This window comes from Panulirus ornatus, chromosome 53, assembly GCF_036320965.1.
Source record: "Panulirus ornatus isolate Po-2019 chromosome 53, ASM3632096v1, whole genome shotgun sequence".
Taxonomy (NCBI): domain Eukaryota; kingdom Metazoa; phylum Arthropoda; class Malacostraca; order Decapoda; family Palinuridae; genus Panulirus; species Panulirus ornatus.
In genome coordinates, this window is record NC_092276.1 from 17,395,704 (window position 1) to 17,414,217 (window position 18,514).

An 18,514-nucleotide genomic window follows, 5' to 3' on the forward strand; every position below is an offset into this window, starting at 1 on the left:
GGACACATGTGTCAGAGGTGGAGGGAACAAGGAGAGGTGGGAGACCAAATTGGAGGTGGAAGGGTAGAGTGAAAAAGATTTTGTGCAATCGGGGCCTGAACATACAGGAGGGTAAAAGGCGTGCAAGGAGTAGATTGAATTGGAACAATGTGGTATACTGGGTTTGACGTGCTGTCAATGGATTGAACCAGGGCATGTGAAGCATCTAAGGTAATCTATGTAAAGTTTTGCGGGGCCTGGATGTGGAAAGGGAGCTGTGGTTTTGGTGCATTACACATGACAGCTAGAGACTGAGTGTGAACGAATGTGGCCTTTTTTCGTCTTTTTCTAGCGCTACCTCGTGCGCGTTGGGGGAGGGGGTGCTGTTTTTCACGTGTGGCAGGGTGGTGACGGGAATGGATGAAGGCAGCAAGTGGGAATATGTACATGTGTATATATGTGTATGTCTGTGTATGTATATGTATGTCTATGTTGAAATGTATAGGTATGTATATGTCTGTGTGTATGCGTTTATTTATATACATGTGTATATAGGTGGGTTGGGCCATTCTTTCATCTGTTTCCTTGTGCTATCTCGCTAACATGGGAGACAGCAATTAAGTATAATAAAGAAATAATCTCTTTCAGTGTGAAAAGACTTTCCAGGCTCATAATGGAGGAGTGACAGGTTTGGCAGTTCATCCAACAGGAAAACTGGCTTTGTCAGTTGGCAGAGACAAGAGCCTTCGAACATGGAACCTCATCAAAGGAAGGAGAGCATATATTACCAACATCAAAACAGGTCAGCCTTTGATTTTTGTGCCTGGTAGTGAACTATGGATATAGTTGCTTTAGGGCCTGCTGTGGAGGCTGTTCTGTATGTTACATTGAATAGAAACCTATCCCATTGAACCTTTCTTGTAAACCTTTCTTGACTCCTTCTGTTTCCCCGTTTAGAAAGTTGAAATACAAGGAGGGGAGGGTTTGTAGCCCCCCGCTCCTGTCGCCTTTAGTTGCCTTCAACGACACGTGAAGAATGCGTAGGAAGTCTTCTTTCTCCCCTATTCCCAGGGATAAAATAAATATGTGTTTTAGATATCTGGGAGTGGATCTGGCAGCAGATGGAACCATGGAAGCAGAAGTGGATCATAGGGTGGGGGAGGGGGCGAAAATCCTGGGAGCCTTGAAGAATGTGTGGAAGTCGAGAACATTATCTCTGAAAGCAAAAATGGGTATGTTTGAAGGAATAGTGGTTCCAACAATGTTGTATGGTTGCGGGGCGTTGGCTGTGGATAGAGTTGTGTGCAGGAGGATGGATGTGCTGGAAATGAGATGTTTGAGGACAGTGTGTGGTGTGAGGTGGTTTGATCGAGTAAGTAACGTAAGGGTAAGAGAGATGTGTGGAAATAAAAAGAGCGTGGTTGAGAGAGCAGAAGAGGGTGTTTTGAAATGGTTTGGGCACATGGAGAGAATGAGTGAGGAAAGGTTGACCAAGAGGATATATGTGTCGGAGGTGGAGGGAACGAGGAGAAGTGGGAGACCAAATTGGAGGTGGAAAGATGGAGTGAAAAAGATTTTGTGTGATCGGGGCCTGAACATGCAGGAGGGTGAAAGGAGGGCAAGGAATAGAGTGAATTGGATCGATGTGGTATACCAGGGTTGACGTGCTGTCAGTGGATTGAATCAGGGCATGTGAAGCGTCTGGGGTAAACCATGGAAAGCTGTGTAGGTATGTATATTTGTGTGTGTGGATGTATGTATATACATGTGTATGGGGGGGGGTTGGGCCATTTCTTTCGTCTGTTTCCTTGCGCTACCTCGCAAACGCGGGAGACAGCAACAAAGTATAATAAAAAAATAAATAATATATATTATTCATTTTCTTATGCTTTGTCACTGTCTCCTGTGTTAGCAAGGTAGCACAAGGAAACAGATGAAAGAATGGCTCAATCCACCCACATACACATGCATATACATATGCACCTATACGTGCCTGTACATTTCAACATATACACACACAGACATATACATATATACACATGTACATATTCATACTTGCTGCTTTCATCCATTCCTGTTGTTACCCCACCACATGAAATGGCACCCCCCTCCCCCCACGTATGTGTGAGGTAGCGAAAAGACAACAAAGGCCACATTGGTTCACACTCAGTCTCTAGCTGTCGTGTGTAATGCCCCAAAACCACAGCTCGCTTTTCACATCCAGAAAAGGAGAGAGAATGTTGGGGTGAAGAGAGTGATGAGAGTAAGTGAGCTTGGAAAGGAGACTTGTGTGAGGAAGTACCAGGAGAGATTGAGTGCAGAATGGAAAAAGGTGAGAGCAAATGATGTAAGGGGAGTGGGGTAGGAATGGGATGTATTTAGGGAAGCAGTGATGGCTTGTGCAGAAGATGCCTGTGGCATGAGAAGGGTGGGAGGTGGGCAGATTAGAAAGGGTAGTGAGTGGTGGGATGAATAAGTAAGATTGTTAGTGAAAGAAAAGAGAGAGGCATTTGGACGATTTTGCAGGGAAATAATGCAAATGAGTGGGAGATGTATAAAAGAAAGAGGCAGGAGGTCAAGAGAAAGGTGCAAGAGGTGAAAAAGAGGGCAAGTAAGAGTTAGGGTGAGAGAGTATTGTTAAATTTTAGGGAGAATAAAGAGATGTTTTGGAAGGAGGTAAATAAAGTGCATAAGACGAGAACAAATGGGAACATCGATGAAGGGGGCTAATGGGGAGGTAATAACAAGTAGTGGTAAAGTGCGAAGGAGATGGAATGAGTATTTTGAAGGTTTGTTGAATGTGTTTGATGATAGAGTGGCAGATGTAGGGTGTTTTGGTCGAGGTGGTGTGTGTATTGAGAGGGTCAGGGAGAATGGTTTGGTAAACAGAGAAGAGGCAGTGAAAGTTTTGCGGAAGATGAAAGCTGGCAAGGCGGCGGGTTTGGATGGTATTGCAGTGGAATTTATTAAAAAAGGGAGTGACTGTGTTGTTGACTAGTTGATGAAAATATTCAGTGTCTGTATAGTTCATGGTGAAGTGCCTGAGGATTGGCGAAATGCATGTATAGTCCCATTGTATAAAGGCAAAGTGGATGAAGGTGAGTGTTCAAATAATAGAAGTATAAGTTTGTTTAGATATGTTATTTTTATTTATTATACTTTGTCGCTGTCTCCTGCGTTAGTGAGGTAGTGCAAGGAAACAGACAAAAGAATGGCCCAACCCACTCACATACACTTGTTTATACATAAATGCCCACACACGCATATATGCATACCTATACCTTTCAACGTATACATACATATACATACACAGCCATGTACATATATACACATGTACACACTTATACTTGCTGCCCCCATCCATTCCCATCGCCACCCCGCCACACATGAAACAGCACTTCCCTCCCCATGCGTGCATGAAGTAGTGCCAGCAAAAGACAACAAATGCCACATTTCATTCACACTCAGTCTTTAGCTGTCATATGTAAAAAAAAAAAAAAAAAAAGGAAAGGAAAATTTTAAATCCTGTTAAGTCTTTGCCTTGCAATTTTTTATATTTCCTGTCATATTTATATACTAAGATGAATTGTTTCTTTCATAACTTTTTGTTGACATTATATGCTGTGTTTGAGTTGTAATGAAATTAACATCATTATTTCATTACCTGTCTTTATGTACACAATAATTTTCAAATTTTTTTTCCTGTAGTTGTTGATAGTGTCCACTGGTCTCCACCTGGCACACATTACCTTTTGGTGAAGGGCAGCTGTGTGGATGTGTATGAAGTTGCTTCAGGTCAGGTGACCCATTCTGTTGATTTTAAGGAATGTGTCCAGTCACTAATATTTGTCACGGTATGTCTTACAGTTACAGTCACTAATATTTGTCACGGTATGTCTTACAGATATGATAATACAGGTACACCATCGAATTTCCGGCAACTGATGATTCAGCACCTCCTTTAGTCTCGACAAAATTACATGAGGCAACTCGAAATTACTGTGGCCACCAGAGTAATTTACTGGGCAGCCATAGATAGCGTTATTTGTAGGGCACGCTTATTTTCATTCTTTACGCTGTGCCTGTTGGCGGTGATACCGCAATCCTGTGAGATTCTTTGCTTATTTTGCTAAAATTTAACCCTACCTATGGCTTCCAAGATATATGAGAGTGTCACTCGTGGTGTCAAACATAAACACCAATCCATATCAATCCAAGATAAAGTAGAACTGTTAAAAATGATGGACCGTGGTGTTTTGGTGCGTAAGCTGTGTGACATCTACAGTATTGGTTCATCAACTATTTGTGATATAAAGAAGCAAAGGGAGAAATATGGAAATTTTGTGCACACAGCGATTCCAAGATGCAAATGACGATTAGAAAAACTATGAAAGATGGTAAGAGTACTGAACACAATCGAGTGATGATGGAATGGTTTAGACAGCGTTGGATTGATGGAGTGGACTTGTCAGGTAGCATGATAATGGACCAGGCTAAGTTGTTCCATAAAGAACTTAAATTACAACAAGAGTGTGACTATAGTGAAGGGTGGCTTCAAAGATTCAAGAAGCATCATGGAATTTCCATGAATAAATGTGCGGAGAAAAGTGGTCTGCATACCATGAAGGAGCTGCTGAGTATGTGGATGAATTTACGAAACTCGTAGCTGATGAGCACCTCAGTCCTGAGCAGGTGTATAATGCAGACAGATACTTTACACATGGTATACTTTAGACACATGGGAGATATATGATTAGTGGTTTAGAGGTGTGTTGATGGATTATTATTACGTGACCATGGTTAGTCCGGCAAATAGGTTAATCCAGTAAGGCTTTGGAAGCAAGAGGGCCGGAAAATCGGTGGTGTACCTGTATCTGCTTTTGATTTTAGATTAGATGGGCTATACCATTGCATGATATTTGTAGACCTCTTGGTTTTGGTCAGCTTGAAAGCATTAAAGTGGAAGAACATCATTGATGAAAGATGTGTACTCTGTCTAAGTAAAGGAAGTTTGAGGAGACATGAAAAAAGATGAAAGCTTTTAATTTCTAATTTCTCAAGTTTGGCAGCCTTGGGGCTGAGCACTTGCCAATGATTTGATTTTGTAGGATTATCAGTATCAGTATTGCTAGGGGGACATGATAGCAGGTCAGATAATGGATGATAAGGCACCACTGTAGACTAAACACATTACAAGTGTGTATTATTTAGTTTTAATTTTTGTATTGTTTACACAAGCAGAACTTTATTAATTTATGATTGAATGCACAAATATATAGATTATCACCAAAAGTAAGAGCACTGTTATTATGATAGTTTTTTGTGATGCTTTATTTGAGATAACAGAGTGATTGCTTACATAAGACAGCACAGAGCATTAGCATGTGATTCCATCATGACTCTGTGACTGCATGAAATGGAATGAAGTGGGTTCACAGGTAAACAATTTATGTGACTATAATGGAATACCTTTAGGCCAGTGTAAAACTATAGCCTAAATAAAACTCTTAGCATTTTTAATCGTCTCACCCATAATTATTATCTTTTTCTCAAAAAATACAAAATTTTATACTTTTGTTCTAGTTATATCTCTACCTTCTGTATACAAATATTTTTGTTCTACTTCATTAGAAAATTTTGATGTATATAAGCTTTCCTTTTGATCACGACCCTTGTTTGTTGTATTATACAATACAACAAATAGTTTTCCCATGACTGTCTATGGGTGACTGTGATGGTAGCATTTTTGTTGCTATGGTTGTAGGTTGCTAGTGATATATGTAGATGAGTGGTGAAAACCAACATAGCTAATATTCCAATTCCAGATGATGGCAGAAGAATAGGCCATCAAATGAGGTGTGGAGCAGCAGGCAGTTTAGTGCATGTTATGCACAGAGCAATAAAAGGGTTAATAGGTATGACAAAATGGAATAGTGTTGATCCTGGCAATGTACCAGTTAAGGGACATTACATTGTTAACTTTGAAATTTGAGTGATTTTCTTTTGCCTTGATAGTTTAGTGTTTAGAGTTTTATTAAGATTGGATAGGTGAGGTATTCATAGGTTCTTTTGATTTCTAGAAGAGTTCCATCTGCTGCTTTGTTAATCTCACTTTTCCCAGATCTTCATGCTCACTGCTATCATCTTATCACAGAATGAAGTATGATGTTCATAAAAAAAACACTTCTTTATGTACTAAATTCTTGGTGAAAAACAAAATGATTTACAATCTAAGGCTAAAAATGTGGTGTCCGAAACTGGTACATTACCCAGACCTTTACATCCAAAGGTTGTACTGTTTAAACTGGCTGTTAAAGGGGGTTGTTTATCTATCTATCTATGTCTCTGGTGGCTGTTCCTTCCAGGAACTCCCATCAAGGGGTGGCCACGGCAAAAGAGTCTCCTCTTATCCCTGTCCTTACATGCCTCCCTTGCACACACCATTCCATGCTTCTTCCTCTGTTTCTCTACCTCCAGTATTCCTCCACCCTATTTGCCCATATCGCAGGTGGTCTTCCACTCACACCAATCCCTTTAATTGTACTATCATACTCTCTCCTTGTAAACTCCATCTTGTATTCCTTCTACATGAACAAACCATACTACATCTCCCATATGGCCTTTCGTTTCTTTCTTCATTTCATCTGGGCACACCACATGTCCTTCTCAAATAGTTACCTCTGTGCCTCATTCCACGTCCATGTTTTGACTGCATAAGTCAGGGTTGAGAGGACTATGCTGTCTCTTAATCCTCTTTTCACTTCCATACTTACACCTCTATCCTTCATTATCCTGTTAAGGGACCCAATGACTCTTCTACCCTGTACTGTTCCCTCCCTTATCCCTCCTTCCATATCACCACTCTTACTCAAGACAACTCCCAGATACTTAAATTCCCTCATTCCTTCCAGTCTTTTTCCCTTGTATCCACAGCACAGTTTAGTACATTTCTTTCTTTCACTCCATATGATTTTACAAAATCTGTACTTTCACTATTTCCTTTCAAACACCATTACTTTACTTTTACTTGCATTTACTTTCAGTCTCCTCTGCATACACACATCATTAAACACACAACCTTCTGCAACTCTAACGTCTCTTCACTCTCCACAAACAACACAGTATCACCCACAAACATGCTTCCCACTAGCCACCATTTCTCACCGCCACACTCCATCTCTGCACCCCTTTTCCCTAGTTTTGCTTTTATCTCTATAATCACTTTATCCATTTTTTTTTTTTTTTCGCTGTCTCCCGCGTTTGCGAGGTAGCGCAAGGAAACAGACGAAAGAAATGGCCCAACCCACCCTCATACACATGTATATACATACATCCACACACGCAAATATACATACCTACACAGCTTTCCATGGTTTACCCCAGACGCTTCACATGCCCTGATTCAATCCACTGACAGCACGTCAACCCTGGTATACCACATCGATCCAATTCACTCTATTCCTTGCCTTCCTTTCACCCTCCTGCATGTTCAGGCCCCGATCACACAAAATCTTTTTCACTCCATCTTTCCACCTCCAATTTGGTCTCCCACTTCTCCTCATTCCCTCCACCTCTGACACATATATCCTCTTGGTCAATCTTTCCTCACTCATTCTCTCCATGTGCCCAAACCATTTCAAAACACCCTTTTCTGCTCTCTCAACCACGCTCTTTTTATTTCCACACATCTCTCTTACCCTTACGTTACTCGATCAAACCACCTCACACCACACATTGTTCTCAAACATCTCATTTCCAGCACATCCATCCTCCTGCGCACAACTCTATCCATAACCCACGCCTCGCAACCATACAACATTGTTGGAACCACTATTCCTTCAAACATACCCATTTTTGCTTTCCGAGATAATGTTCTTGACTTCCACACGTTCTTCAAGGCTCCCAGGATTTTCGCCCCCTCCCCCACCCTATGATCCACTTCCACTTCCATGGTTCCATCTGCTGCCAGATCCACTCCCAGATATCTAAAACACTTTACTTCCTCCATATATATATATATATATATATATATATATATATATATATATATATATATATATATATATATATATATATATATATTTTTTTTTTTTTTTTTTTCATACTATTCGCTATTTCCCGCGATAGCGAGGTAGCGTTAAGAACAGAGGACTGGGCCTTTGAGGGAATATCCTCACCTGGACCTCTTCTCTGTTCCTTCTTTTGGAAAATTAAAAAAAAAAAAAAAAAAAAAAAAAGAGAGAGAGGGGAGGATTTCCAGCCCCCCGCTCCCTTCCCTGGGGATAGGGGAGAAAGAATACTTCCCACGTATTCCCTGCGTGTCGTAGAAGGCGACTAAAAGGGGAGGGAGCGGGAGGCTGGAAATCCTCCCCTCTCACTTTTTTTTTTAATTTTCCAAAAGAGGGAACAGAGAAGGGGCCCAGGTGAGGATATTCCCTCAAGGTCCCAGTCCTCTGTTCTCAACGCTACCTCGCTAATGCGGGAAATGGCGAATAGTATGAAAGAAAAAGATATATATATATATTCCAAAAAAGGCCCAGTCCTCTGTTCTTAACGCTACCTCACTAACGCGGGAAATGGCGAATAGTTTGAAAAAAAAAAAAATATATATATATATATATATATATATATATATATATATATATATATATATATATATATATTTTATCATACATAATCGCTGTTTCCCACATCAGTGAGGTAGTGCCAGGAAGCTGACAAAGAATAGCCCATAACCATTGTTTCCCGCATCAGCGAGGTAGCGCCAGGAAACAGACAAAGAATGGCCCATCCACTCATATACACATATACTGACATAAATGCCCATATATGCAAATATACATACCTAGACATATCGACATATACATACACAGACATATACATATGTACAAATGTACATATTCATACTTTATCCCTGGGGATAGGGGAGAAAGAATACTTCCTATGTGTTCCCTGTGCGTTGTAGAAGGTGATTAAAAGGGGAGGAAGCAGGGGGCTGGAAATCCTCCCCTCCAGTTTTTTACTTTTCTAAAAGAAGGAACAGAGAAGGGGGCCAAGTGAGGGTTTTCCCTCGTAGGCTCAGTCCTCTGTTCTTAACGCTACCTTGCTAGTGCGGGAGGCAGTGAATATATGTGAAAAGAAAATGCACTTATACTACCTAAACGTATCAACATATATGTACACAGATATGTGCATATGTATACACATGTACATATTCATACTTTATCCTTGGGGATGGGGAGAAAGAATACTTCCCACTTATTCCCTGCGTGTCGTAGAAGATGACTGAAACGGGAGGGAGCGGGGGGCTGGAAATCCTCCCCTCTCAATTTTAATTTTCCAGAACAAGGAAAAGAGAAGGGGCCAAGTGAGGATATTCTCACTAAGGCTCAGTCCTCTATTCTTAACGCTAACATGGGAAATGGCGAATATGTATGAAAAAAAAAATAATCATGCTTGCTTACCTTCTTTCATTCCTTTTGTTACCCCGCCCCTCAGGAAACAGCATTGCTATCCCCTACTTCAGTGAGGTAACGCCAGTAAAACACATATAGAGTAGCATTTTGGTCGGGGTGGTGTGTGAAGTGAGAGGGTCAGGGACAATGATTTGGTAAAGAAAGAAGAGGTAATGAAAGCTTTGCGGAAGATGAAATCCAGCTAGTCGGCAGGTTTGGATGGCATTGCAGTGGAATTTATTAAAAGGGGTGAATGTGTTGTTGATTGGTTATTAAGGACAGTCAATGTATGATACCATGGACCATGGTGAAGTACCTGAGGATTGTACAAAGGTAAAGGGGATAAAGGTGAGTGTTCAAACTACAGAGGTATAAGTTTGTTGAGTATTCCTGGGAAATTATATGGGAGGGTATTGATTGAAAGGGTAAAGGTATGTACAGAGCATCAGATTGGGGAAGATCAGTGTGGTTTTAGAAGTGTTAGAGGATGTGTGGATCAGGTGTTTCTTTGAAGAATGTTTTTTATTATTATACTTTGTCGCTGTCTCCCATGTTAGCGAGGTAGCGCAAGGAAACAGACGAAAGAATAGCCCAACCCACCCAGAAACACATGTATATACATACACGTCCACACACGCACATATACATACCTATACATCTCAACATATACATATGTATATACACACACAGACATATACATATATACACATGTACATAATTCATACTGTCTGCCCTTATTCATTCCCGTCGCCACCCCACCACACATGAAATGACAACCCCCTCCCCCACATGTGCGCAAGGTAGCACTAGGAAAAGACAACAAAGGCCACATTCATTCACACTCGGTCTCTAGCTGTCATGTATGTGAGAAATACTTAGAAAACAGATGGATCTGGAAAAGGTATATGACAGGGTTGATAGAGATGCTTTGTGGAAGGTTTTAAGAGTATATGATGTGGGAGATAAGTTGCTAGAAGCAGTGAAAAGTTTTTACCAAGGCTGTCAGGCATGTGTATGAGTAAGAAGAGAGGAGAATAATTGGTTCCCAGTGAATGTCAGTTTGTGGCTGGGGTGTGTGATTGGTTGTTTAATTTTTTATGGATTGGGTGGTTAGGGAGGTAATTGCAAGAGTTTTGGAGAGAGGGACAAGTCTGGAGTCTGTTGGGAATGCTAGGAGCCTGGGAAGTGAGTCAGTTGTTGTTCGCTGATGATACAGCTCTAGTGGCTGATTCGTGTGATAAACTGCAGAAGTTTGTGAATGAGTTTGGAAGAGTGTGTGAAAGGAGAAAGTTGAGAGTAAATGTGAAGAAGAGCAAGGTTATTAGGCTCAGTAGGGTTGAGGGACAAGTTAATTGGATTGTGATGTTGAGTGAGAAAAATTGGAGGCAGTGGAGTGTTTTAAATATCTGGGAGTGGACTCAGCAGCAGATGGAACCATGGAAGCAGAAGTGATTCACAGGGTGGGGGAGGGGGAGGTTTTGGGGACAATGAAGAATGTGTGGAAGGAGAGAATGTGATCTTGGAGAGCAAAAATGGGTAAGTGTGAAGAAATAGTAATTCCAACAATATTATGTGGTTGTGAGGCATGAGCTATAGATAGGGTTGTATGGAGGAGGGTGGATGTGTTGGAAATGAAATGTTTGAGGACAATATGTGGTGTGAAGTGGTTTGATCAAGTAAGTAATGAAAGGGTAAGAGAGATGTGTAGGAATAAACAGAGTGTGGTTGAGAGAGCAGAAGAGGGTGTGTTTGGACATATGGAGAGAATGAGTGAGGAAAGATTGACAAAGAGGATATGTATGTCAGAGGTGGAGGGAAGAAGGAGAAGCAGGAGACCAAATTGGAGGTATAAGGATGGAGTGAAAAAGTTTTTGAGTGATCAGGGCCTGAACATACAGGAGGGTAAGAGGCATGCAAGGAATAAAGTGAATTGGAATGATGTGGCATACCGGGGTCAACATGCTGTCAATGGACTGAACCAGAGGATATGAAATAAAACGTATGGGGTAAACCATGGAATGATCTGCAGGGCCTGGATGTGGATAGGGAGCTGTGGTTTCGATGCATTACACATGGCTGCTAGAGACTGAGTGTGAACGAATGTGGCCTTTTTTGTCTTTTCCTGGTACTACCTCGCTGAAGCAGGGGGTGGTGATGCTGTTTCCTGTTGGGCGAGATAGCGCCAGGAATGGATGAAGGCCACGGTGACATTACGCAGCCCTACCTAACACCTACATGTATCCCAAAACTTTCCCTCAGCTTTCCATCCACTGTTACACATGCATTTGCTCCTCTATATAAGGCTTTTATACCATCCAACAGTTTTCCTCCTATGCCATATCTCCTTAACACATCACACAAAGCATTCCACACAACTCTGTCATATGCTTTCTTGAGATCCATGAAAGCTGCATACTTTTTACCTCATGCTAAATTCTTTTCATGGTTATCTTTACTCTAGAAATCTGATCCACGCATCCATCCCCTACATTTCCTAAAACCTCCTTGCTCTTCACTTAATCTGCATTCAGTCACTTCCATCACTCTGTCAATTGACATTCTTGCTTACACTTTTTTTTGGTACACATAACAGACTTATTCCCCTATAATTGCTACATACATCCTCTGCACTTTTTCCTATGAAAAAAGGAACGATAATAGCTTTCTCCCAATCCTCAGGCACAACCTTCTGTTTCCATGCTAAATTACGTATAAGTTGCATCCACTCTATCACACTTTCTCCTCCATACTTCAGCATTTCAGCCATAATCCCATCCACTCCTAGTGCCTTTCCTACCTTCAGCCTCATTATTGCCTTCTTACCTCCCTCTTTGCTCTAGGCCCCTGCAATTGTATCCTCTTCCTTTCCTCCTCCATACCCATGCATGTAACAACAGCTGCCTACCTTTCTCCCACATTCATCAGTTTCTAACAAATGAGCTTACATGAATTTATATCTTGAATGTATTTTACAGAGAATGTGAGGCTTAGGATATTTTTACATATATGATATTTATGCATGATCAAGGTAAGGAATTTCAAGGGGCATGGTTACAGATCGATATGTGGAACCGGGTTTAACCAGAACTAGCCAATCTTCCTTCCCTTTTGGAGTTGATAAATGAGTGATTGGTATAAGAGAGTATAATGCATATGTGTGTATCATTTTTATATCTAAATGCTGTTTTCTATGGTAGCATCAAGAACAAATGACTGAGTCTTCATGGAAGAATCCTGTCGTAGTTCCTTCTGTTCATAATCTTGGAAAGAAATAATATAGGAGCAGAGGATTTTCATCCTTTTGCATGTGCTCCTCTTAGTTGCCTTATACAACATCTAGGAGTTGCATGGGTTGTATCTTTCTCCCTTATCCCATGAGAGACGTATGTCTATATAGAAAAGAAAGGGCAGCATGAGTGTAGATTTCTTCCTGTGATACACAAATAGTAATCACAGTTATGATACACTTAATGGTGGATTGTGATATTATAGGAGCATTACAGTTCACCTGCTTTGTGAATGAAACAACACTGGTGTCATGATTTTTTAAATTGATTGCAGCTGCCTGAATATCCCATTATTCTAACAGTCATGAGTAAAATGTTCAGATTCACATACCCATTGATATTTTTGCTATTATCCCTAGTTCATATAACCTTTGTACTATACATTATTATTTTTTTTCACTTCACAGGATGACATCATAGCTGTTGGTGGAGAAGGCAAAAATGTTTGTCTTTATGATATTAAAACAGAGATAGAGCTTTTCCAGTGGACAGCTCATAGCATGCGGGTCAAGAGTCTACATCTCATCCCACAGGAAGCAGCCGAAAGATTATGGCTAGTTTCTGCTTCCTCTGATGGAACTATAAAAGTGTGGGGTCTTGAGGTAAATGATGGAGCTGCAATTCTTATACACTTACTTTTTTACATACTTGTCTTATCTACAAGAGTAAGATAGCATCAGGAACTGAGCCTCTGTGTAAATACACTTGCTTTGCTTGTTTTTTCAGATAATGTTGATACAGGCTGAAGAATTTCCAGCTACTTGCTCCTTGCTCTCTTTCTTGTCTTTTATGATATGTAGGAGATAAGAGGGGTGGTATTCTTTTTTCGTATCCCCAGGGTTAGTGATATGCAACCCCAGGTTCCCTTCTATAGGGACTCCTGCAGTTTTAAGGCTGTGTTCCATATAGAAGCAGGGTAAAGTGGGTTCCTGTCGTATGGGAAGGTCCTCAGTGATGCTGTACCCTTTCTGTTTGCTGACGATGATACAGACTAGTCAAAGGTGACTTCATGCTCCAGTGTTACTGCTTGCTTGGAGTAGAGGAGTGCCAAGGACAATAAACATTGAAACACTTTCCAGCCATTGTAAATAACATCAAAACTAGTGCCTTTGGTCCACAGACTACTTCATGGTTTACCTTTACTTCTTATTATCTGGTTTGACAGCACATTACCCTCCATATAACACTACTATCCTGCTCATTTTATCTTGTGTAAGTATACTCATTTGCCTTTCTCACTTCAGCATGATACCATCAGGAACATGCAAACTGGGGCCGTGTTTTTACACTTCCAATCTTTAGCTGTCATGTGTGATTCACCAGAACCAGAGACTGCCATCCACACCCAAACCTACAAATTACTCAATGGTTACTTTGATTGCATACTGTTCCCTGGCTTAGCTCAGCTAGCCGACAGCATCCCTCTACTGCATATTTCACCGTATTGTTGTATTCTTATAGCTCTCCTGACTTTCATCTTCTGTATGTTGTAGCTGTGCACAGTGGCAGTATCATAACTAATGAAGTTAGGAGGTACTGCTGCTGTGAATAGTCTCAAAATTGGAAAAGGTTTTAAGTGTCAGTACCTCAAGGGGATTCTCTAGCTTTCTAGAGTATACATGTCTCACCCCACCTTCTTGTGGTGACCTTGTTGATATGCCCTTTAGGGTTGGAACTCCATCAGGGCAGTCCTTTTGGATACAGACAAACACCTTAGGTGTGCTGGGACTTTTTAGTTTTTAGGACAGTTTTTTGCCTCATATCTCTGGAAACACTGTGCTGGAGTTGCCCTCTGCCAATGGCCCGTCAAGGGTGAGGCACTAAAGGCTAAGAAGTGGCACGAGTCTGCCAGTTATGATGGGAAGTAAAAGAGACGAGCGATTGAGGTTGATGGTGCTGAATGTAAATGAGATGACTGTTGAGAGTAATAGGAGGGAGCTTATGGAGAAGTTTAAAAGTTGTAGTTTGGATATGCTGGGGATTGGGGAAACCCATGTCCTTGGGTAGGGTGTGTGGAGTGAAAATGGAAATGAATGCAAGTTATGGGAGGGCATGGAAGGAGGAGTGGCATGGACTTGAATGATAGAAAATTATCAGGGAAGAGGGGAAAAAAAGATGTGGAAGTCTGCTATAACCGAGAGTGTGGGAGGGTGTTACAGAGCATGAATGGAATGGATCAAGAATAGTGCGAGTGAAAAGAAAGACGAGGATTGTGAAGTATGCATTGGTATTTGTATGTGCACCTGTAAATATGAAGATACTACTAGGTAAGGATGAAATGAGGCATTTCTGGAGATATTTGAGAGATTATATAAACGGTTTTGAGAATGAGAGAAATGTGGTCATAATGGGTTATATGAAAACAAAAGTGAGATGTGATTAAATTGATGAGATGGTAAATGAGGAGTGCCTGGAATAAATGAGAATGGAAGTTGTCTTGTGGATATTTGTGCTGAGAGGGGTTTATTCCTTGTAAACATCTTTTTTAGCACATGATGATCCACAGATATACATAGATGAGAAGTGATGGAGGGGAAGAGCAAAAGGCTTTGATTGACTGTGGCAGTGGATGAAAGATTGAGAAAGGCCTAGCTAGATTATAGAATCGTGAGAGGATTATTTGGAGACTGACCATTTCGCAGTTCATGAGATGAGGATCAGGGAGAAGGGCAGGTATGGTGTAAGGAAGAATGAAGAGATAAAAGTGTTGGCAAATGAGAAGATGAATCAGAAAAAATGTAGGGAGGACTATGAAAGGAAGGTAATTGAAAGCTTAGATGGAAGTGCAGTGACGTAGGGATGCAGTCTTGTGTGAATGAGGTGTCTGCAATATTTATAAAGAGACTATTCAAGGTTGTAGAATTAGTAGATAGATACAAGGTCATGAGATATAGGCATAAAAAAGGCAGTGCATGGTAGACAGAAGAGATTAGGAATGCTGTAGAAGAGAAAAAAAGGCATTTGATAGGTTTCTTGATAGGAATATACCAGTGAAAGTTCAGCAGAGGAGGAGGGTAGGATGTAAAATATGTAAGTGGAATGTTAAGAAGCTGATAGAGGAAAGCCAAGAAAGAGTAGATGAATATTTTTGGAAGAAAGCTGAGTGAAAAGTTTCAGGATTATGATAAATCATGCTGGAAGGAGGAGAAAAAGGAAAGGGGTGGATGTAAGAGTGGAAATGTTAATGTGAGAAGTGAGGAAGGGGCATTTCTGAATCAAAAGGAGGAAGTGAAAGGAAGATGGAAAGAGTATTTGAAGAACTGACAAATGTGGAAGAAGGGGAGGCAGCTGTTGTTACATGCATGGGATTGGAGGAGGGAAGGAAGAGGATACAAGTGCAGGGGCCTACAGCAAAAAGGAAGGTAAGAAGGGCAATGATGAGGCTGAAGGTTGGAAAGGCACCAGGAGTGGATGGGATTATGGCTGAAATGCTGAAGTATGGAGTGAAGTATGGTGTATGGAGTGAAGCAGAAGTTTGACAGGTAGTAAAGTGGTTTTGATGAAAGTCCTGAAATGGGAATGAGTAGGGCCTCTTTTCTGGGGGTAATATGAGATGGGAAAAGTTTGAGAATTACTAAGTAAAGTTTGTTCTTTACAGTTGCTGTCACTTTCATCAGCTCCAAAACTCTTAGGAGAAGTGGACACTACATGTCGTATCACCTGTATGGATATTTACCTACCGTGTCAGGAAGTCCTCAAAACAAGTGCACTGGCAACAGATGATGTAGAGAATTCAGACAGAGGGGACACTGGAGATGTAAGTACAACACAGGAGAAAGAAGTTAGTTCCCAGAAAAATGGAGTACAGCTTAAAAGGAAGAGGAAGAAAAACAAGAAACAAGATAGTGGAGAACCTGTTGTTAATTCATCAAGTAGAAAATTGAAAAAAACAAAATCTGCATAGGTATATTTTAATTAATAAAATTTGTAAAGTTCTTGTGGATTTAACTAAGCACACATAGGTAAAAGTCAGACTCTTGGGTAAAGGGAAACAATCTTTATTTTCTTCTACCATCATATGTAATTGCTTTTCCTGTATATATAAGGCAAAGAAAAAATGAACGTCCTCCTGCCAAATAATGAAAAAGCAATCACTTAAGTCCCTCTCCAACTGTGATGGATGTGAAGTTAAAGCTCTGTTGAAGAATTTCTTCCTGATGATGGCTATCAATTTTTTTTCATGTGAATATCTTTAGTTGATGTGCACAAGTTCTTTATGTGACTGCATCTGCAGGGAACCAAATACTCTTTGTTCTTTATATATAAAGTACTAAGATTGAAGTGCATTGATAATTTAAGTATTTGAAATGAGTGATTTATTGATATTGTAATGTTTTAAATACATTATACATGGCAGCAAGAGATTGATTGTGTAACAAATAAGACTTTTTATGTTTCTGAAGCAACTTTATTAAGGTGGGAGAAGCAGTTACTGTAGGTAAAAAAAAGTTTTCAGCTTCCAAGATTTAACATACTAAGTGTATATATACTCATATATACTCATGTACATATTCATACATGCTGCATTCATCCATTTCCATTGTCACCCCACCACACATGCAACAGCATCCCCTCCCTCCGCACGCACATGAGGTAGCACTAAGAAAAGACACCTAAGGCCACATTCGTTCACTCTCAGTCTCTAGTTATCATGTGTAATGCACCGAAGCCACTGCTCCCTTTCCACATCCAGGCCCCACAAATTTTTCCATGGTTTGCCCCAGATGCTTCACATGCCCTTGTTCAATCCATTGACAGCATGTCGACCCTGGTATACCACATCATTCGAATTGACTATATTCCTTTTACGCCTTTCACTGTCCTGTATGTTTAGGTCCCGATCGCTCAAAATCTTTTTCACCCCATCCTTTACCTCCAATTTGGTCTCCCACTTCTCGTTTTCTCCACCTCTGGCACAGATATCTTCTGTCAATCTTTCCTCACTCCACTGTGTGTGACCAAACTATTTCAATACACCCTCTTCTGCTCTCTCAGCCACACTCTTTTTATTACCACACATCTCTCTTACCCTTTTCATTACTTACTCGATCAAACCACTTCACACCACATATTGTCCTCAAACATTTCATTTCCAACTCATCCACCCCCTTCCGCACAACCCTTTCCGTAGCCCATGCCTTGCAACCATATAACATTGTTGGAACCACTATTCCTTCAAACATACCCATTTTTGCTCTTTGAGATAACATTCTTGTCTTCCACACATTCTTCAATGATCCCAGAACCTTCGCCCCCTCCCCCACCCTGTGACTCACTTCCGCTTCCATGGTTCCATCCACTGCTAAATCCACTCCCAGTTATCTAAAACACTTCACTTCTTCCAATTTTTTCCCCATTCAAACTTACCTCCCTAAAAACTTGTCCCTCAACCCTACTGAACCTAATAACCTTGCTCTTATTCACATTTACTCTCAGCTTTCTCCTTTCACACACTTTACCAAACTGAGTCACCAGCTTCTGTAGTTTCTCACCTGAATCAGCCACCAGCGCTGTATCATCAGCGAACAACAACTGACTCACTTTTCAAGCTCTCTCATCCACAACAGACTGCATACTTGCCCTTCTTTTCAAAACTCTTGCATTTACCTCCCTAACCACCCTATCCATAAACAAATAAAACAACCATGGAGACATCATGCACCCCTGCCGCAAACCTACATTCACTGAGAACCAATCACTTTCCTCTCTTCCTACACGTACACATGCCTTACATCCTCGATAAAAACTTTTCACTGCTTCTAACAACTTGCCTCCCACACCATATATTCTCAA

The 18,514-nt window shown here is 40.8% G+C and overlaps 1 protein-coding gene across 1 annotated transcript in view; it reads left to right on the forward strand.

Annotated features, from left to right (window-relative positions):
- Positions 1-16,656, forward strand: part of LOC139765278 (p21-activated protein kinase-interacting protein 1-like) — a 29,652-nt gene extending 12,996 nt beyond the window's left edge. Inside the window, exons 4-7 of the mRNA XM_071692635.1 lie at positions 628-781; positions 3,688-3,833; positions 13,129-13,323; positions 16,320-16,656. Coding sequence (XP_071548736.1) covers positions 628-781; positions 3,688-3,833; positions 13,129-13,323; positions 16,320-16,625 — 801 coding nt within the window. The 3' untranslated portion in view covers positions 16,626-16,656. The remainder of the gene's footprint in view (positions 1-627; positions 782-3,687; positions 3,834-13,128; positions 13,324-16,319) is intronic.
- Positions 16,657-18,514: the final 1,858 nt, after the last annotated feature.